The following is a 22535-nucleotide window of genomic DNA, read 5'->3' as shown; positions in this document are numbered from 1 at the left end:
TGCTCTCTTTCAATGTGTTTATTCAGGTTAAGGATCCACATATGGATGGGAATGCATGCATGCGCCTTTGTTAATATCCGTTTAATCCACCTTGCACTGAAGCATAGCCTTTTCCTGGAAGTAATCCGTTATTCTGCTTTCCACCCAGGGAACAAGTCTCTTTGATAGATGTCTAACATCTGGCTCTGGTTGCACCTCAGCATGTCCTTCGTATCTTTGAAGTGAAATGTTTTTAGTAAAGAAAGTAGAATTTATTGCTTGTGTCCAGTCAGTATCAGCACATTTTACACTTTATATGTTCCGTATTTTCAGTTTCTCAAGGTTTAAAAGGATTTTTTGTTTTGTTTTGTCTGGATTAGATTAGATTAGATTATATGTTAAGGATCCAAGTGGAGGAAATGATCCTTTGAGGTAGTGAGTAAAATATTAAAAAAACACGTATAGAAAATGGAATATTCATTAAATGTAATCCAAGATTTTGAACACTTTTAAAACATAGAAATGTAAATAAAATATTGATTACAGAAGAAGAAGAAAAAGGAACCCACAAATAGAAACCCTCGACCGAGCTTTTGTGCTCTTGACAATGCTCCTTTAAAAATGTAATAACACTGCTACAGTGGGAGTGCACTTGCATCTTTGGTTTGAGAGTTTTAGGCGTGGTGATTTGTTTAGACTCTTGCCCCTTCATCCCATCATCATCAAGTGTCCATTAAGCTCCTGTTTTGACTCTGCTGCTGCGCAACTTCAATTCAGGAGGGATCAATTTGTTTTTTACAAGTGGATTGTTTATACAAGGATAATAATCTTTGTTCCACAAATGCCTTTTCTCTAGACTGATGCATGCGTCAACAAAGTGAATTCATACACATGCAAGTATACACCCAGGGGACTATGTGCTTTGAAATAAATAGCCCCTTTTATTGTTTCGATGTGTGCATGATGATGAAAGGAGAGAAACCGTGACATCAGTGTCTTTTCTATTTTGAGACATTCCCCAAGGTTTATGTCTCATAAACTGGTAGAGCAAATTCATTACTACATTATTCGTAGCGAGCGCTTTTGAGCCTGCTCCCAAATAGCTAGCTGTTAGCAAATGACACTTGTATGCTAGCAATGCTAGGATGTAAGTATGAAATGTCAGATGTATTGCTCAGTGAAGTTGTTCACTATCGGCTCGTTCCTAACAGGCACGTTTTAGAACCATCACTGCACCAGTTGGATCTAACTGAAACACTTTCGGGCACATATAAACTAGATACAAATGGAAACAATACAAACACAATTGCTGTGTACACACTGGGCCCTTGCATCAGAAAATCTATGGACAGCAAATTTGTCATCACCCTCTTCATGGCCTTTCAACTTTTGACCTCCACAGTAGCAAAGTAGCTGCTTGGGAGCCATTGTGTTTAAGACATGACCAGGCATCAGGTTGTATGCAGTGCTAGTTCTAGGTCTGTCAAAATGTTCCAAATATGGCAAAAAAACACCTCATTTACGCCTCACATCTATTTTTGCTCATTATGTCGATGACACGTATCATGTGAGAGAGTGTCAGCGTCAAAATCAATTGGATTGGATTGCTTTCTATTGGAAAGTCCTAACTGCCTGCAAGCAACGCAGTGCGCTGTTTTAAGCAGATTATTTGTCAGACCCCTGTTTCAATGTATTCCTGTTGCTCGCTTTGAAAGCACTGCAATTCACTTGGAACAACTAATCCGTGAATTTGAAAAGAGGTGTTATCCATACGATACCTCATAATTTGACGACAGAAACCTAAATTAAATGCATGCTTTTCTTTTCTTTCTTTTTTTTACAATTTGAATATATTTTTGAATTTAGAATATTCGTTGACTTCCCTAGCTACTCCATAAAGCTCAGCTCAAGCAAGCACAAAAAGGGATTTGGACTATTCAAATAAAGGAGCCTATTGTGTGAGACGAACCACAACATCAGTGTCAGATTTAAATGTGTTTCTGTTTAAGTCGTCAAAGACATTAGCTGAAATGGCTCTCTGCTTTTGGATGTGGACTTGCACCTGTTAAAAATATGTCAGAAGCAACAGTATAAAGCATAAGCAGATTAGAATTCCCAGTCCTAGTGTGTGTATGTGTGCACTAAAGTAAAATTATTTACCTAGCCCTGCCTCTTCAGACACACTAATGAGTCATCAGCGATGTCCCCGTTTCATTTTTTTTTATCTGAAGAAGGAAAAAAAGCTCAGAGTGAGACCTAAAGATATTGCTACATTAATCAGCACAACAACAGATGTGTGTGTGTGTGTGTGTGTGTGTGTGTGTGTGTGTGTGTGTGTGTGTGTGTGTGTGTGTGTGTGTGTGTGTGTGTGTGTGTGTGTGTGTGTGTGTGTGTGTGTCTCCCTCTCTCTCTCTGCTTCAGTTTGTGTGTGACTGTGTGTGTGTTTTTCCTCAAGCACCAGCTCAATCTGTTCTCCTTCCAGATGGGACATTTCACCTTAACAAGAATGGCAGATGAAGGCAGACAACGAGACAGAAAGAGTTTGTGCTTGTAAATGTGCTGCTCTGGTTGCAAGTGCGTGTGTGTGTTTTGTGTGAATGTCTGAGTGTGTGTGTCTGTGCCAGCCTGTCTGCAGAATAAGAGCGTCACCACCAAGCAAGCGTTTCACTCCCCAAGTGGCTCAGCCGACGTGTCTCCCCAGAGTGACACAGCTAAAGCTTAATGGGCCTGGTGATGGTGTGTTAAAGCTTGGTGTTAATTATAACACCATGCTCTGTTAAACACATTCACATTAACATCAGCTGAAGCAGCACTGTTGAGCTGTGTCCTAGGGAATAAAGTGAGACTGCTGATTCAGTCAACATTTGTACAAATCAAGGATAAGGGTCACGCACTCATCTCTATTGATATGATGGGCTTTTTGATTCTGTTTTGGTCTCTGTGTATATATCTCCGTGTTTGTTTTCTTGTTATGATTCCGCTCTCTTGACGGACGTATAATCCAACAGCATATTTGCTTCGATGACATGTGCTTTATCTCTGTGAGTAAAACAGGGATGTGTGTAACTTCATGTGTTGCATTTGTCAAATACAAATGGTGTGTAGAAAATTATTTTCTGCTGTGTAATAACAAAAGTGTCGATAGACTTGAAGTTTACGGTACCGTGATGAAAAGACGTTCTTGTGCCGCCTCAGTTTCACTGGATTCCAGAGTGAAGTTCACATCGTGAAGAATGACCTGATGAATCAATGTGTGTCCTGAGAGGGTTAATGAATGTGTGCCTTGTTTCCTGCTGTTGACATATTTGCCCACTGAACCAGCAGACGTGTGGAGCTGACCTGTAGTTCAACCTAAAGCTGCTCTCAGTGTCAGAGAACTTAACTATTTGTGAACATCTCTCTGCCTTTGAATACTTTAACAATCATTTAATGTTACAGATTGTTTTACATAGTAGTAGAAGGTAGTGAACTGTGGTTATTCAAAAGTAATCTGTCTCCCTGAATTGAAATGTATCCATTGCAAAAACGATCTGCAGATTGAATGAAGTGAAAACACTGATGGTTACATAAAGTTTAAGACTTGTTGTTATGTGATGAAATGATGTCATAGCCTTGAGTCAGCAGCCTGATGGACCAGTGGCCTTGCTTGTAATGAAAAGGTCTTGAAGGTTATCCTTGCCTCCTCCCCCCACACATCCTGTTTCTCTGGTAATTTCCATTCGCCTGCCCGTGTTATCAACTATCTGATACAGTGGAGATAAATTAGACCTATTGTTGGCATGATGAAGCAGAAATTAATGCCTGCTCGCTCTCTGGTAGCTCGCCTCTGAACTCTTTATCCCTTACACAGCCAGGCTGTGCGATAACGAGCACATAAAGCATCTGATAAATAGCAGCCAATGTGGGAAATTATGTGCACGCATACACAGCTTTCTCATCGACAAATACTTAAAATAATACTCATTCAGCATCACACACACATACACACGCTCACACACTCATTGCCTTTTATCAGTGTAATATCTGCATGATTGGCTGCGAGAAGTTATTTGTTTACTTTCCAGATAATGAACTCTGTAAAGGAGCCGCTGCATGCATGTAACTACTTTCTTCAGTTCACTGCCTTTCCAAGCACTTAGCTGCTGTTCAAACCCTGTTTGCTTTGAACACAGCTCAGTGTCGAGGCATGGTTTCTGGTGCAGCAGAAGGGAGGAGACTTTTGTTTGTGCAAATTAGTTTGAGCCTTTGAGCTCTGTTTCTGTCCTATATCGTTTTGTCTTCAGCTTGTACTTTGCTGGTCCCAGAGATTACGGGAAGTTCTCAATGCACCTAAATTCACAGTAGTGTGTTAGGATAGGGTCACAGCACAATATAGTTATTATAAATGGCCTGTGGATGGCAGAGCTAACTCAATATACCTTAGTATGAGCAATTATATAGATTGAATAGGAGGACAATGCCACATCTCAGCTTGATGTTTGGACAACAAGTTGTCAATTGTATTATCCGTCTGGAGTCGGGCTTAACTGAGTAATGGCTCAAACACATTATATCTGCAAAATACATTTTATATAAATTTGCTTTTATTTTTAGTAATAGGTGCATGGTTAGTAACTGGATTGACCTGCTGATAAGCACCCATGGTGGACCCTCACGCCTTCTCATGTTATGCTCAGCACTTCCTCACTTTGAAATTGTACTTTTAAACCTTGGATGAAGTGTCTTTAGATCCCCAGGCTTAATAATGTATCTTTGTATCTGCTGCCCTTTTCTCAATAACATGCTTTCACCTGTGAGTTGAAAGTCATCGTTATGTACACGATGATTTAAGATTCAGAGGTTAATCACCGGAATGTAAACCCTGTCCTAAAGGTGAACATTTCTGTTTGATTAGTCATTACCAGTAAAACCCAGTCATCAGTAAATCATGCATGACTGGCGCAGAGAGAGACGAGGTCAGTCTTTCAGGGACAACCTCAACTAATCAAATTGTTACTGTCAGCTATCTGGCGTCGCCCTCTTTAATACGGTAGTTTCACGGTGCCTGCTTTGTTTCTTTAAATGGATAGAGAGCAAGCTGCGCTGCTCTGGGGGGGTTATTGGTGATTTCTCATGTCAGTGGTTTTAAGGCCACCCAGGGGAGACAGCTTGATATGCAGGCTACAAGGTGCAAGAGTGGAGAAGGAGGCGGAGGATCTGAAATCAATTTTCTTCTTTAGCTCAGGCGTTGTTTTACTGCTCCACTTTAAATTGTTGTTGGGATCATGCTTTAAAAGTTGAGTCGTCCTTGGAGTTAAGTGTTTACTGATCTTACCATAGAAGCCTTATAAAACGGACAAAGTCAGTGGTGAGCTGGAGAAAGATTTGTAGTTCTTCCCAACTAGTCAGCTAACCTTTATCTTTTTCTTCCCTGTTCGTGCAGTCGTTGGAAGCCCAGTTGGTTTTGCAAGCTTATCAGCTGATATATAATTGTACAAGAAAAAGTGTGTGTTCGTGATGTTTCTGCTGAATCTGCACAGGCCAGTCCGTCTTACCTGAAACCACTATCTCAGTTCAGTTCAGTTCAAAAAATGGGTGAATGGACAAATTGATGAGTTGTGTATACTTTCTGCAGTTCTATTGAATAACAAATAGCAAGAACAAACGAACAGTACAGTCATACTTCAATTAGAGTAATTATGTAATGTGTAACTGTAAAATCTGATGCATGTGTTTTTCTTCTTCATTTAGGTAATTGGCCAGCTTTCGTGGGTTTTGATGTCACCTCTAGATTGGTTTAACTGAAAATGGAAACACTGGAGTCTGAGCTGACCTGCCCGATCTGCCTGGAGTTGTTTGAAGATCCCCTGCTCTTGCCCTGTGCCCACAGCCTGTGCTTTAACTGCGCCCACCGCATCCTGGTTTCTCACTGCTCGACAAGCAAGCCTCTTGAGTCCATATCGGCCTTTCAGTGCCCCACGTGTCGTTACGTCATCACGCTGAATCACCGCGGCCTGGAGGGCCTTAAGCGCAATGTGACGCTGCAGAACATCATTGACCGCTTTCAAAAGGCCTCCCTTAGTGGCCCAAATTCCCCCACTGAAAGCCGGCGCCTGCAGCCGCCGCAGCGGCCTTACACCGCCACCATTAGCGGCTCAATAGCTGGAACAATTGGCGGCGGCGGTGGTGGTGGCACAAGTGGAAGCAGCGCCCGCGGCAGCCCGGCCACTTCCAGCCACTCCCACCCGCACGCCAACCACACCAACCACACCAATCACACCAACGCAAACCACAGCCCAGCTGTCGTTGCTAAAATGGATCCACGTATCAGCTGCCAGTTCTGTGAGCAGGATCCGCCACGTGAGGCCGTCAAGACGTGCGTCACGTGTGAGGTGTCGTACTGCGACCGCTGCCTCCGCGCAACACATCCTAACAAGAAGCCGTTCACCAGCCACCGCCTGGTGGAGCCGGTGCCAGACACTCACATCCGCGGCCTGACCTGCCTGGAGCACGAGAATGAGAAGGTCAACATGTACTGCTTGGTGGACGACCAGCTCATTTGTGCCCTCTGCAAGCTGGTGGGGCGCCACCGAGAGCACCAGGTGTCCTCACTCACCGAGCGCTTTGATAAGCTCAAGGTTAGTCCTCCGTGTCCTTTTCAGTTTAAAGCGTGCGATAATGTCATATCAGCAAGAGTTTGTGTGTACTGCCCCTATGTTATGTTGTTTGACATGTGGTACTGAAGCAAGGTAAGTCACCATCTGGAACAAGTTTTGATTGAAAAAGACTGATGATTTACTGTTGAGCTTCAGGGCTTTTCCCCATTGTCACAAAGAGGTTCTCATTTATAGCCTGCAACATTCATTATGATATCTTTTGTTTGCAGTTTGCCAAACAGCAAAATCTTTAATCCATCCATTCCTACCTTGGGGATGTTCATTCTGTGCATTTCTGTTGACTGTGAACTTTCAGCACTGCCACAATTGCATCATACACACTCACACCAGCCTTTGTTAAGCAAGAAGGACAGAAAGACAGATGGCAAACAGAAAGAGTGAGAGAGACAATTGGGATGGTGTGCTGGTGAGAAGGGCAGAGAGAGACGGAGAGCAATAGGGAGGCCGTCATTATAATAGTCGATGAGCTGGCATTCCCTGTGGCCACTGAGCTTTCAGAGGCTCTGCGTAAAGTCCAGTACTGCTGAATCAGGGTGAAAAACAACAGAGAGAGGCACTAGCTGGAGCTAATTCCACCACTAAAGACCTAAAGCAGCCGCCCGCATCAGCTGGCCTAAAACTTTCACCACAATTGCGTCTGTCTTTGGTGTATTTACATACGTCTTTGTGCACCCTTTTTCCAAACTGAAACATTTTCACAGAGATGGCAGTGCAACTGATTTGACACTAGCATAAGTACAATTCTGGGATCGCTTCAGTGAGTAATATTCAACTCTCATAGCATCATATTGGATGGCAATGTGTTCAGTTTGTATACTTGCTTAGAAGAACCCAGTACTCTGTGATCTGTTTAAACCTTATGACGGTTACCCGTAAAATGAGCGTCGGTACTGCTCCACTAAACCGAGTAACACAATAATTGGTCCTAGTGTACCGTGGATAATAGTGTAATATATCAGTAATAATTGCAATTGCTACTTGATTCTCTTTGTTTTCTATAATGTTGTGTAAGTGTGCGAAACCGAAACTAAAAGCAGCAACTTCTGTGTATGTGGAAACTGAAATTCTGTTATTTCCCAGACTATAGTTTAGCTCTGATATTTGCCCTGAAATAACTTTACTGTAAATCTGCAAAGTCATCTAGATTTAAGTCAATTCTATTTTCTTTCCCCGGGCTGCAAGGATATTGGTTTGATTCCCATGGTGTCAAATGACTGGCATTGTGAAGCACACAGAGAGAAATAGACACTTCAGAAGGCACTACATCGGCAGTTTTAGGGCCTTATCTAGAAAGGTGTGTGTTGATGTTCTGTTTCACAAAGTACATTTCAATGTTCTCACATTTGGGATTTTTTTTTTTTTTTTGCTTGTGGTGTGAGAATTTGTAACGTTTCCAGAGACCTTGTTAACATTGCATAGACAACAAAATTCCATCTCGTTATGTAATTCAGTGAAAATGCAATCTCACATTCTGTATTATTGATGATTTCCGCTACCAAAACTTTAGCTCTCACTTTCAGTTTTGTACCAACGTGTCAGCAAAATTCCACCTGCTCAGCACCTCACGCCGACTTAACTCGTGCGAGTGTGGACTACATTTTCACCAGCATTTGCTCTTTTTACACCCCCTTTTCTGCCACCACATTCTCTACAGACTGTGGGAGACTTTACTGTAAGTCGCTAGCTAGCTCTCCCCCTCCTTTCTTCTCCACTTCATGGCTGGCTGTGGTTCTTTTGAACATTCCCCAGCCAAGCCTTTGAATTTGCTTGACTTTGAAATCCCCAATCTACCCCCAAATCTAGGAGGAGACCAGCGCCAGTCCAAGCTCCAGCTCAGCTCACCAGCGACATTGGCCGCTAACTTATAATCTTCTTCTCACTTATGGCAAGGCGGAGGAGAAGTCCTATTTGTGCATGGCTAATCATGGAAGATGTAAATCAAAAAGAGGGGTGTGTCTTCCACTGCATTCTCCTTCTCCTCTGTGTCTTTGTATTAGGCTAGTGTTTATTGGAAGCCTCTTGTGTTTTCAGCCACATGTAACGAAGGTATTTATCGACTGTTGTTCTGCAATTCACCAATCAGTCCTTCTAAATCGGCCCCTCGTCAATTCCGTTAAATAATTGCCCTCAGTTGTGTTTGACCACTGCCTCACTCCATTTGAACTTTGACTCCTGCATTACCCTTCACATTATTTCCTCTGTCTGCTGTGTACGCTGGGAGCTACTCCGTCACAAAATGATTTCTCACACATTAAGGGAAAGGTAAGCTTCCCTTGGGCTAGGAGGGTGGATGTTTCAGGAGAGAAAATGCCATCCAGTGCCAGTGCTGTGAAAGACAGAATGTGCTACAGCTGAAACTGCAGGGAAGAGACTTAATTCCCCAGGCAGCTGCTAAGTAGAGCACTTGTAATTGTCAGACCCCGGTAATAGTGTTTTACTTTGATATTTTTTAAAAGACTGCAGCTTAAAGGCGCTACACTTTAGATTCCTATTTGTTTTCACACAATTAGAATCACTGAAACCTTTTCCAGCTAAGACACGTTTAGTTGTAGTAAATGTCTCATCACCTGCTGCTTTTGGTGGTGTCTGTGGCTCATTAGAGTGTAATGTTGTGGCGGCAGCCTAACATCCCCTATCAGAGGTTAGGTGTAAAACATTAAGAAGCTGAAGTGCGTCGGATTTTAGTCTTAAGTATATGATGTAAGGCTGGAAGGTGAACATGTCTACCAGATTTAATAATGAAATGCTGAAGAGGGCAGAAACTTGTCAAGAAATATGCAAGCCAGCAACATAAGTTATCATCTGTTTCAGTGATTTGTTCACTGATTCATTCATTCATTCCTATGGCTCATCTGCCACTTAATTTAGTTTTATATTTTGTAACATTTTGTAATTTTGTTTTCTTTCCTTCTGCTCTTGTCCGTATAGTCCCCTTGCTGCCCTTGTGTTTGTGCGCTGGTGTTATGTGTTTCACTCACTTGCTCCCCAGCACCTAAAGAGCACACACCGTTTGATTAAAGGAAGAAACCTGAATTAATAAAGTGTTAAGGGAGATGAAGATGAGGAAGAAACTGTTCAAAGACTGATATGAATGGAGAAACGATGATGAATGGAATCACATCACAAGGATAAGAAGTCCTGCGCTTCTCTTTTCTTCTCCATTACATATCATTTAGCTGCTGCTTTTGTCCACAACCTTTTAGGATACAAACTACTGGCATTACTGGCAGCTAATTTACTGACTCAGGCTCTTAAAAGAAGTGTGTGTGCTCTTGCATCAAGCGCTGAGCGGCAAAGCCAATAGCAGGGCTGCTGACATTTGTGACACTCTGAGCAACACTTTAAATAAGTGGCAGATCAACTCAAAGACTCTGGTTCTTCAACTCTCTGTGGCATCACATGTGCAATAACCCTACGGCAATGGGATTTGTTGTCGCATACATGTGTGTGTCTCCAAGTTCTTGACAGATCTCATGCATACTTGTACCAGATGGTCTGTTATGTACATGAGAAGAACGAAGAAATATGCAAAACATTTTCCAAGCGATTATTGGATTAATTCCTGTTTTGTCATAGCTTTCTGACTCCCCCCCCCCCCCCCCCCCCCCCATCCTCTACGCCCTTTTGCTCTCTCCCCTCTCTCTCCATTTCCTTCAGTCCCTCTAGCGCTGCTTCTTTCCCTTCATCCCCACCGTTTTCTTCCTCCACCCCCCTCATGTCTTTTACTTTCCCCCCCATCTAAGCTCCTTTAGGCCCTGTCTAACTCTTTTTCTGTGCGACGTGTGCATCACTTCAGCTCCCGCTGCTGACTTCACTACTGTTGTATTTACACCCATTTGCTTTGCTAAATCCAGAGGCGGCCGTCTGCATGTGTGCATGAGCGCGCACACACAAACACACAAAGTCGTGTGCGTTAAATCAAATCCACACCTACAAACTCACTTGTACCTTCTAACTGTTCTCACTCATAAATACAGGCAAATATGCAAAATAGAGTTCCGCTCACCTAATCTGATTGTATGCCAAACACTGGCGGTAATGAGTTTAAGAGGAACTTAAAAGGATGCAGTGTCAAGCACTCAACCAAGCTGAATTCTTTATGCATACTAACGCTTTCTTTCTCAACACTCGATACACAATTTTCTCATCCTTTTTTCTCATGCACAGACGCTCCCCTCTCTCGCTCTCTCTCTGCTGCTGTCCTCCCCCTCTGTCACTATATTTCCCCTATTTTTCTGCTTTGCAGGCAGCCACATAAACATCATCCTTCCCACCTGCTCTCTGTCGCGGTTTCTCCCTCTCCCTCATTTGGCCCCATGCCAGTCTGCCTTGTTTTAGGTAACACCATTCTTCTCCGCCCGCAGTCGCCCACAAACCCACATACGCTGCTGCAGCAGCATATTGCCGGTGAGAGGGGGAATCACAGCCCTCCAGTGTGTTTGTGTGTAGGAGGGTATATGATTGCCTCCAAATATGTGTGCAGTATCTACAGGTGTGTGTGGGTGTGTGCCTGCATGTGTGTCAAAGCAGATGCCATTAGCTCTGACATGTGTGGAGTGATTGGGAGCCAAGTATGAGATGCCAGGGGAAATCATGGCTCTATCTGGAGAACAGTGTGAGATGGAGAACACTTAGTCATGCTGACGGAACCACCAAGGATGTAGTAGAAAGCTTTTAGTGTCTGTGTGCGCCAGTGTGCATGAATGTGTGTGTTTGTGCACAAGCGAGTACCTACATTTCACTACCGTCAATGCATCATGCATGTGTTGTGAAAATATGTCACGCCAGCCTATCATAAAAGTTAGTGGGTCATAAAAAACAAAAGCTTATCGAATCACTCCCAGGCACCGCATCGTGCGTATGCACAATTTATGCAGTATAGAAAGTGGAAAGCCTTTAAGAGCTTTTGCTGAGATACAATGCAATGCAGAGAGAGGTATATAACCAACGTTACTCATCTTTGAGTTGTGTGTGTGTGTGTGTATTTAAGAGCGATGTAGAAATGTATCCATTATCCGTTGATGCCTCCCCTCACTTTTCTACCATGAAATGAGAGCAGGGTTCCCTTGTGTAGCTGGATCATTGTTATTCTCAGTCCAGCCAGCTATTCTGTGATACTGATTCACTGCTGTAGGAAGGTCTATGTGATCTACTGAAATAGATTAAGCCATAGTACACTCAGTGCTGTGTCATGACTCGGTACAAACTTTTCATTTTCTCTGAAACTTATACTTAATACTAAAACTAAAACTCACTCAATCACATTCATTTAAATAACTTCTTCATTAAAAAGTCTATTTTATCCAACAGTTTTTCCTACTATGAAATATGTGTGCCAGGTCTGCAAAGCCTTAAAGAATGTCTTTATCGTTTTAGTGTCCCACGTACTAAATCTTGTTTAAGGGGATTGTTCACGCTCCCAAGGATAAGATTCCTGGGTAAACTCTGCTTTGATTTTTAGCATGAAAATAAACTTCAAAAACACTGAATATGAGCACACACTATTAAGGACCATCATCCTCAGCCTGTATCCCAATATCTGCCCTCTAAATCCAGGCTGGTTGAACCCTGCTGGAGCTTCCTTCGTCTCTTTCTTCTTCTTCATCTGCTTTTTTCCTCCTCTTCTTTTTTCTTTTGCCTTTTCAAAAGCTTAACACTGGAATTCAGGCACTTGAAGGCTTGTGCTGTGTGTATTTTATAGCGTGGAGCTGTAAGAAGCTGACAACATAGTAAAGCTTAGCTGAGCCTCTGACTCTTTTGACACTCTTGGAAAATCATTGTAACTAAATACAACTTTTAGATTTCTGTTTCTTACAAACATATATACTGTATGTATGTATACTTTGTAATTAAGCATCCCAGAATGAGTTTATGTCGTTTCTGTTCTTAAAATGTGCCATATATCTTATTTTGTTATACAGTAGCTGTATTCCTGTATATATAACATGGTTTGTCATAATGCACGGCAGATCATAAACTCATTACTATTAATGTATTTTAGCCAGATGGCTGGCAGCTACACAGCTGCTAAGAGGATTTACACATTAATCAACGGGGCAAACTCATCGTGCTATGCTGATGTTATTTTCCACTGGCATCCAAGCATTTTGATTCCATGCCTTCACAGAGTGCCACATTATTTAGCTGTAATATCTGACGAGTAAGCACTTTCCGGTATTAATCTGTAACAATCCCTGGCGCAGATCACATTTAAATGAGGGGAAGGTAGGCGCTCTGTTTGAGAAAAACTGATGACACATGCAGTCTATGAACATTACTTGATTTAGAAATTACATTTCAGTGTCTCTGGGGGACTTATAAAACATGTAAAGGCTTGATAAAATCCACAAATATTAATCACACCAGATATTGTTCAGTCAAAAGGATGCGTCACAGGTGCCTGAGTGTCACAGAAACTGTTTTCGTTTGTGGCTCAGGGACAGGACAATACAATGAAACATAACAGGAATATTTATACTGAGTCTGGAACGTCGGTCAACTTCCGAATTTCTTCATCCCATACACACACACACACACACACACACACACACACACACACACACACACAGAAGTGTGCATGTGCGCAAAGGCTGAAGGCACATTGAGCGTCTGTCGGGTTTTGCTGGCATGTTTTGCTGTCTGTGCACACACTTCCTTTTTGTGTGCGTGATGAGTTCTGTGTCCCGTTGTGAGGCTGCCAGGCATGAACAGTGCGTCGCCACTGGCAAGACACTTAGTTTGAACTAATGACACCAGTGTGAGATGAGCAGCACGTCTTCACTGGCCTGAGGACAACGGGGACCTCTGATTCATCCCCAAACTTAAAATAGCCCGGTGGTTAGTATTCTTAGAGCTGCACCAAATGGACCAGCAATCATAGGTTAATAATAGTTTTCAGCAATGAATTATCATTATTATTTAAATGTTGAAGAGTGAGCTTAAAGCAATTTTAGTGGATATTCAGCCTAAACCCACTGGGCAGTTTAATAAAATAATAATTTATTCTTATAGTGTCTTTTTGCACTTTGTTCTAAAGTTAAATATACACTTTTTGACTTTGAAAGTGTGTCTTTTAAAGCTGCTTTATAAATGTTTTTATATTAGTAATGAATGCAATTATTATGTATAATGTGGTGACACTCCACCAGATAATTATCACCTAACTCTGCACTGCCCCTCAGCTCTCCGTGGTGCATCTTTCTGCACATTGTTTTGGTTTTACAGATAATGAGCCATCAATTAATGCAGGTTTAAATATCTGGTAGCACTAGAAGTTAGCTGACTTTACATTACTAACTAAACCATTGATAGAAGTGTGACTGGGCCTGAAGGATTGCAGCTTAAACGCAAACATTAGGTATTTTGTGTTGTTCATCTATAGATGGAATTCTATATGTAGGTTTCAAATTGAATTAGAAACTTTGTTTGGTGCTTTGAATTCAATGCAGGTACAGTACTGACTCCACTATGTAGACTGCGGCTGACAACTGGTAGTAAAACGAGCCCCATTTGCATCATATCCTCTGATCTTGGAAAGATACTTGGTGATAGTCATCTCTCATTGTATGCTCTCATTATGGTGTGCTTTTCATTTCTTTAAAGGCAGTGGCTCCGTTTCACTTCAGTTTTGGCTCCAAGAAGGCTGTTTTTTAAGAAGAGAGCTGAAAAACTTAATGAAACTGGGTGTTAAAAGCGGCAAATGATCAAAACTGGATCCAGGCCATAATATGCATAGCTACTTAACTTACTGGAAAAACCCAATCGTGCCTGTCTGCTGACAGTCACACTTGGTTGAGCATAATCTCATAAATTGAGTTCTGTTTTTCACTTTCATGTCATTGAAGCAACAACAAGAATAACAGTTAAGAGAGAAAAGTGGAATAAGGGATGATGAAAGAGTTGATCAAAAAGAAATATTGGCAGGTAAACTGAGTCCCAACTGTTTCCCACATTTGGCCTCTCCATGGGCAGACATTATTTCATAATTGTACTTACTTTACTTACTTTAGTTCCCCTACAGTTTAAACAGTGTAGCATTGGATATTCGGATTCGATGAAAATCCTTATTGTTTTGCAGAAGTGGCTGTAGGAGTTTAAAATGAAAAGACACACGGAGAAACCAAAGTGATTGTTCAGTTTAAACATTTTACATTTGTTGAAATTTTGAGTATGCATGCCTTGTCCCATCTCTCTTACCTACAGTTATTCCCATACTTACTTTATCTTTGGAGTGCACGAATGGATTTTTAAGCATGTGTGTTGTCTCCCACTCACACACAGCTGCCTTGGACAGAAATGCTCTTCATTCCATTCCCATGAATCTCTGCTTCCTGAAACATGCGCATTCACTTTTAAACACACACACACACACACACACACACACACACACACACACACACACACACACACACACACACACACACACACACACACACACACACACACACTCACACACTCACACACACACTCACACACTGAACTGTGAGCTCTGTTATCTAACACAGTGAGACACGATGTGTGGGAAGCCAGTGCTGCGTATAAGATCTAAAAGAAGTCAACGCCTGTAATCGGTGCAACATATTGTCACTGGAGAATATTTGTTGATGTTGATGTATGTGGCAGTGTAATTTAAAGTTTTTAATATATTCTGAATTGTTGTTTTTAAACACTTCCATTAGTCTTGAGTCTTTAAGTGTTCATTTAAGAAACAGGAGAAAAGATGGAAAGTTTAGTTCCCGAACATCTTTCCAATTCTAATTGCTCATCTACCATGATTATTATGTTCCTAAAACGTCCATATCGGAGCTGAAACAGAAAATAAAAGTCAATCTGTCTAGAAAATGCAACCATTGTTTTTGGCACAAAATATAAAATGGCTGTGTGTTTAGATTATACATTTAAAAAAAAGTCTGCTTCCCTCTATTCAGCTCTTGAGGGCTGTATTTCTCCACAACATGACCACAAGTGAACCCTGTGAGGGGCACCAGACTTCTAGCAGTGTCAGTCCAAGATGTACAAGTCATTTAGGTTTGCACGGTTTTGGACAGGATTCTGCCTCAGGAGCTGAAAGGAGAGGAGCAGCAGGACTATATTATACACACACACACACACACACACACACACACACACACACACACACACACACACACACACACACACACACACACACACACACACACACACACACAAACAAACACAAACCGTCAATCTAATTCAATTTATTTTCTGAAAATAAATGATGTAGTCTTTATTTTCATGTGACCCAACGTCAGTGAGAAGATATCAGAATGTGGTTTTATTTCTTAAATTCTGCAGGTGACTGATTCATTTTCATCAGGTATGATATTGACAAAGTTCAGATTTCTGTTAAAATATCATTATAGTTTATTAATGCAGGTTAACGTTAGTTTTTATTAACGTAAAACATTCTGATGCCAATGATCTGCAAGAACATCCCTAGAAGTTTCTGTTTATCTCTGGTTGAGCATAGGAAGTTCAGCTCCCCAGGGAGTCGTATGGAGAGGAATGTCTGCTTTAGATATCGACGCCAGAGAGCCAAAGGAACGCTGGGAATGTGTCTCCCCTGTTTGTGGCGAGCTCTGTTACCATAGACGCTGTCCAAAGTGGTTCCCTGCAACATAACTCTGGGGTCTAGCCAAATCAGGGATGCATAGCATTGAATCTGAGTCACACTGAGTGTGTGTGATTCTGCACTTGAGCTGTCATCCCTTTAAGGTTTTTCATTTCCTTAAGTAAGTGAGAGCTGGGATTCTCAGCATGTAACATGCAAAGTCAGAGTCAAAGCAATCTGTCTGAGGATGTCATATTTATGTGTGCAATGAAAATCCGATTTAGTCTTCCTGTTAACATTGTCTCTGCCTTGTCACATTTTCTCGCTTCCTCCTTTTCTGCTCCTCTTGCTGCAGTGTCCGTCTCGTTTTTTTAGGCATCCTGCCAGCAGCTGGGATGGTAACAGGTGTCATATATAGATATTATGTAGCTGCCATCAACCCTAGAGTAACATGACCTCATCTATAAATACCTGATAGTGACATGATTTACTGGCCTGCTTCCTCGGCATGGTCGGCCCAATTAGATAAGGCAAAGTATAGTAGAGAGAGTAAATTATTTCGCCCACCTTGGAGGAAGCAATTCCATCTGCTGGGGTTGACAGATCCGCTTTGAGACTAATAGAGTCCTTCTGTCTTGTCACTGACCACTGCCACTGTGTGTGAACGGGAGGAGTGGCGTGTGTGCAGGCTCTGACTTCTTGTTATTGTGCGTATACATTTGTCTTTTTCTGTTCTACATCTAAATGCCTGCAGGGTTCAGTAATGGGTCACTCCACGGTGGGCAGGATGAAACCCTTCAGGGTGGAAATCTCACCGTTTTTCTCAAACTGGTCTCTAGTTGGCATTATCTGCTATCACATCCAATACCGCTGAAATAGCAGCAAACATAAAACTGCCGTTTCCTTTTATAACTTCAATTGTGCTGCTTTTTATTTTTTACTTGCTTTTAATGTACTGAAAATACATTTCTGAAATGAATTCCCTGAAGTACAGAGCTCTGGGAGCCCTTTCAATGAGTCACATGGCTATTAACTGCTGAAGAAAATCTGGTTTGTGCAAAAGCAAGGTTTTTAATCCGAGAGGCAGGAACTTGGAGAAGCATATTTGTTGCAGATTGAGTTGAGATCTGTTGAGATAAGCAAAAGTCTTAGAGAGGATGTTTTTTTGGGGGAAGCTAAATTTGAGACTGCAGTAAAAGTCAATTGGAATCAAAGTTGCTTTACTTCAGACCCTTCTATGTCCCCTTTTCCGCACCAATCGCGCGTCAGTATTGATACATTATTTTGCATTCAGATGCTCTTGAGCAGGCGGAAGATCCTCAGGTTAAATTTCAACACTGTGACATGTGCTCCTCTGTTTGTTTTTTTCAGTACATGTACGTTAAAGTGTGTGTCAACCCTCCTGCCGGTTGCATTAGTCTTATATGTCTCCAGAAATTAAGTGTAACCTGCCTCCAAACCCTTGAAACCTCAAAAGAAATCAACTAACTGTGTTGCTTATAACCTTATCACACTCCTGCAGAACCAACCCCCACATGTCTGTAGTGCATGAGCTCAGATGAACTCATTTGCAGGTTTGTAAAGCAACTAGTGTAAAGCTTTTAGCTCGGAAAGTGTCATTCACACCAGATTGTTCCTGTTGTTCCTGCTATGTGGCTGAACGTTTGAATAGAGGACGTGAACAGCAGCGTCAGCCAGAGATGACAAAAGGAGTCCAGAGGGAGAGTAGATTCATTTGTAGAACTTCAATTATTAAAGATCAGATAAAAACCTGTCAGTTCCAGTTGGTCTGTTATTTACTATGGTAGACGAAGTTGTTCTGTTATGTCTGCTCTGTATCTTTGGGCAACTGGCCCAATAAAACATGTTGCATTCAAACCGAGATGTAGAGTTAGCATTAAGGCTCAGAGACAGGACTCTTATTGTCACAGTTTTTTTCAACCAAAAAAAAGGCAAGATTGAAGAAGTGAAGGACAAGATGATGAAGGTCAGGGTTGAGGAGAGGGTGACGGCTGTCATTGTAGAAGAGTGAGAATGAGAGATCAGAAGTGGCAGGGAACCAAGAGCAAATAGTGGGGGCGGGAGAGAGACGCTTTAGGGATTCCATGATGTTTGACGTTCAGTGTGTCTCGCTCATCATCGCTCAAGGTTTAAATGACAAGCCCTCGCTTCCAGCCAACCTGCCTCCAGCAAAGCCACAGGTGAGGCTTCAGCTGTCAACACATTTAACAGGAAATAGTAAATAGATGAACTTCAGATTGTGCAAAAGCAATAGTTTATTTGCTTATTTGCTTTCTCTGTGAGAGTTAGATGAGAAGATCATCACCACTCTGGTATCTCTATCTGGAGCCAGCATCCGGTTGGCTTAGCATAATGATTGGAAGCATGGGGTTAGTCCGGGTACATCCAAAAGTAACAGAATCTGCCTTCTAGTACCTCTAAAGTTAGCAGCCCCCCCCCCTCTCTCTCTCCCTCCCTATTCTTACTACCATGTTATATTTTGTTTGTTTATCCTTACAAATACTCATAAGTAAAAATGACGGCCAGTCTACGACTGAACCCCCCATAAAATGGCGAATTGTCATTTTTACATTAGAGTTGTATGTACGTATTAAACAAACGAGATATAATGTGTAAAATAATAAGTTTAAGAGATGCTCTTTGACAAATGTGGTACTTTTATACAGAGCCAGGCTAGCTAGCGAAGCTAAACGGCTGCTGGCTGCAGCTACATATTTATTGTACAGACGTGAGAGTGGAATTAATCTTCTCATCTAACGCTCTGCGAGAAAGTGAATAAGCATATTTCCCTAGAATGTGACACTAAGGCCTACTATGTCTGTGTGTGTGTGTGTGTGTGTGTGTGTGTGTGTGTGTGTGTGTGTGTGTGTGTGTGTGTGTGTGTGTGTGTGTGTGTGTGTGTGTGTGTGTGTTCAATAGCTAGCCTTCTTTGCTAATTGTCACTCTTTGTGTTTGAGATCATGCAAAATGATCTTTATGGGATTTCAGACAGGTTAATGTAGTTCTTATCCCCATCAAATGTTTTGGAGGATTATAGGATATAGCCTAGTAATATTATGAGTCTCAAAAGAGCAATAAGTAAAGTTCACGCTAATTAAATTGCAATATGAGGGGAGAAGGGAAACACAAAGAGAGGAGCTGACAGTCACAGTGTGGATGTTGATGCATGTATCCAGGTGCACAGAAAGAGAGATTACAAAGAGGCTGATGATGATAGTTATACCGTTCCAAGTAAATCACTTCATCTGCCTGAGTCAGTTGCCTCTTCCAGGCAGCCTAGTCTCAGAAGGGGAAAATGGGTTGGAGGTGTATGTACCAGCTCAACCAGAGAGCTCTGCATACCCAGTGTTTGTGAAGTGCACATGAATTTTCCACAAGCGCAAATGTTCTGCGGTGAATGTGTCGGAAGGAAGATCATCTGGTGTGTCACTTTGCCACGAGTCATATAGTAAAACACCTTCAAGGACTCTCAAAGCTGTGGGGCCGTGATGAAAATTTCACAACTGTCATTTCAGTTATTCATTGCATGTCCACAGGCACACGGCTCTGGATCTCAGCATCTTAAGGGAATACAGCATCAACTGTTTTCCATTAGGCTTTCCCAATTGCTTTCAATAATGTTGTTTTTTTAGTAATACAATTCAATGAGACACAGCAAGCATGATATGGAGGTGACAGACCAAGAGAGGGGCCACGCCAGATGTTTACAGTGTGTGTGTGAAAAACAGCTTTGGTATATTTACAGTTTTATGGGACAATATCTCAAATATTGTTTATGGCATCATTACAACATGTCTCCAATGTCTAATTGTCAACTAAGAGTGGGTGATGGTGAACTTGTGTTTCATTGTAACACCCACTAGAATACATTTTGATCTCAGAGTTCACAAACAAGTCTCTGTAGTCGACATTTGTCACCTAAAAATAAATGTGACTTCTTTGACGTTTCCACCACCTTTTCCCTCCGCCTTACTTTGAGTGTGTGTCTTGGTGCTTAAGGGCTTAAGGGGAGGTTTAGTGAGACAAACACCTTGGTTTCAGCAAAGCGTTCTTTTGGATCGGCTAACCAGGCACCACCGACAGCCGTGCTTATCTCAATTCTGAGGCAACTTTTTGCACAACGCTGGGTGCTGTTGAAATCACGTAGGATTATAGTACTTAATCAGAAGCACATCCTGATTGTAGTTATTAAAAAAGTGTCTGTTTGAGATTCATTCAGCCTGTGTAGAATTGAATAGCTGATATGAAATTGCCTCTGAGATCTCCGGCTCCAGTGAGCGAAAACCATCATGAGGTGGTTTTATGATTGTGCACGAATCCGTATTATTTACTAATACAAAACATACAAAGCTTTCTCACCTCATCTTGGGATCTTCTGCACTGTCGGCACCCTGCTAACCAATCAGGCTGCTTGTTTTTTTTCTCTTGGCAAACATCTTTTGCAGCACTCACTTGTTTCTGCGTGTCAGCTGCGGTTCTCATTACGCCATTATATCTGTGAGGGTGTACACGGCACGTCTCTGTGACCTCCTGTGGACTGGCTTTGCAGCTCTGCGCTTCCACTGATATTGAACCTTTTTTCACTCACAACAATCACACAGTTAATATAGATTAATGTCACATCATTGGATTTTTCGTCTCCATTTAATGATGCACAACTTTTAGCTGGTTGGTGTTATTTGTTGATCACACATTTCATTTGATTTTAGTTACAGTACAACGTGTCTAAGAAACGCTCAATACAAATGGTTAACAAGAAGTAAATTAAATAATGAAGTCATTCTTTTCACTATTCTGGGGACAACATTGGTGGAAATTCCTAGCTAAAAAAGATTTTGGTATTTTGTTGATCATTTTTCATTGTAGCAATGAGTCAGAGGGTTTTATAGACTCAGCCAATCAAAGGCCTCTGGATTCCCATCAGTGAGAATGACCCAAAACACTGCTCTTTCCACTTTATTACATAGAACAAAAGTGAAAATTAATAACCGTGGCATATGAATATACCAACGAGCCGACAGCAAGATAAATACATTACAACATGTCAGTCTGTGTGGCTCTCTCTTGGTGTTAGGCGCTTTTTCTTTCTTTCTCTCTCTCTCTCTCTGTCTCGTTGTTGGTTTCTGTACTGAAGCTAAGCAGGAATGTTGCCTAAATTAATTTGTGAATATGAAATCCATTTGCAATGGCAACCATTTGGGAAGAGAAGAAGCCGGTAAAGCCCATCATGTAGCAGGCTGCCACTTAGAGCTGGTGCTATAGGAGGTGAGCGTAGAGGACAAGGCGGTTAGTAAAAAAGCCGGGGAAATCCTACCTAACGAACTGGGTTTACTGTCACACATGGATTGCATCTTTTCCAATTTCCAAATACCTAAAATATCTACAGTGCATGGCTTATTTATTTGTTTATTTTATAGTGAGTGCACATTATTAGAAAATATTTAAAATGTGCAAAAGTTTGCCCAAAAGGCTCGTCTCCATACCATCTGAAACCCTGAAAGTGAAGACTGCTGAGGAAATATGAGAACTGTGTGGGTTATATGAGATTGTTAGAAGCATAACAATGTCCTGTTGTACACTGTACAACCAATTTGACATTGAAAAAATAACAAGCCAGCTTTTTGTAGCTAATGCTGTGGGAGCTGAAATGTGCAAATGGTGCCAAGACTGTCAGGGGAAAAAACCTTCCATAGGACACTCTCTCTCCCTGTTTCACAGAGAAATTAGAGGTTAAGGTCAGTCACAGGTGTGTGTTTTCAGAGGCAGCAGGAATTCACTGCTTTGCTGAAGGACACTTCAGCGGAGATGCTCATTGACTCCAGAGATGTAACCTGGATTATCTGATTGGAGGGCAGCCTCCCTGCTGATTAGGATACTCTGCTGCCAATATGTCCTTTTCCCAGCAGCTATTTTGACCTGTCATTACACGGTAAACACAGGTGTATATAATAACATTATTTCAGGCCCTGTTCCATTTAGGTGGGCCAGGTTCCTGGTATTGTGCATGCTGGCTCACTGGAATGGCTTTGACAAACTAAACAGAACGGGATCATTATTAATTGTATTAATTACACTTGTGTTTACTCTGCTGTGACAAGCGCCAATCAAAACCTACAGTTTAACATGTGAAACACACTGGTGTAGCACTTTCAGGCCCTTAAAATAATTCTCCGACATTTTAGGAAATGTCCTCATTTGCCATTTTACCTTAGAGATAGAAGCCTAGATCAGTTTCTCCTTCGTGTGCTTTGTTCACAGTTGTTACAGTCCAGATATTATCAGGAGTACCAAAGTGTGGCCTTGTATGG

At 41.8% G+C, this 22535-nt stretch overlaps 1 protein-coding gene across 5 annotated transcripts in view; it reads left to right on the top strand.

The window, feature by feature from the left end:
- Positions 1-22535, top strand: part of mid2 (midline 2) — a 139199-nt gene that overhangs the window by 63450 nt on the left and 53214 nt on the right. For all 5 annotated transcript variants that reach the window (XM_029441492.1, XM_029441494.1, XM_029441490.1 and 2 more), the window contains one exon: positions 5710-6596. In XM_029441492.1, the coding sequence (XP_029297352.1) occupies positions 5766-6596 (831 nt within the window). In that variant the 5' untranslated portion in view covers positions 5710-5765. The remainder of the gene's footprint in view (positions 1-5709; positions 6597-22535) is intronic.

This window comes from Cottoperca gobio, chromosome 10, assembly GCF_900634415.1.
Source record: "Cottoperca gobio chromosome 10, fCotGob3.1, whole genome shotgun sequence".
NCBI classification, from domain to species: Eukaryota; Metazoa; Chordata; class Actinopteri; order Perciformes; family Bovichtidae; genus Cottoperca; species Cottoperca gobio.
The sequence above is the reverse complement of the archived record's forward strand: the minus strand, read 5'-3'. Positions and strand labels throughout refer to the sequence as shown.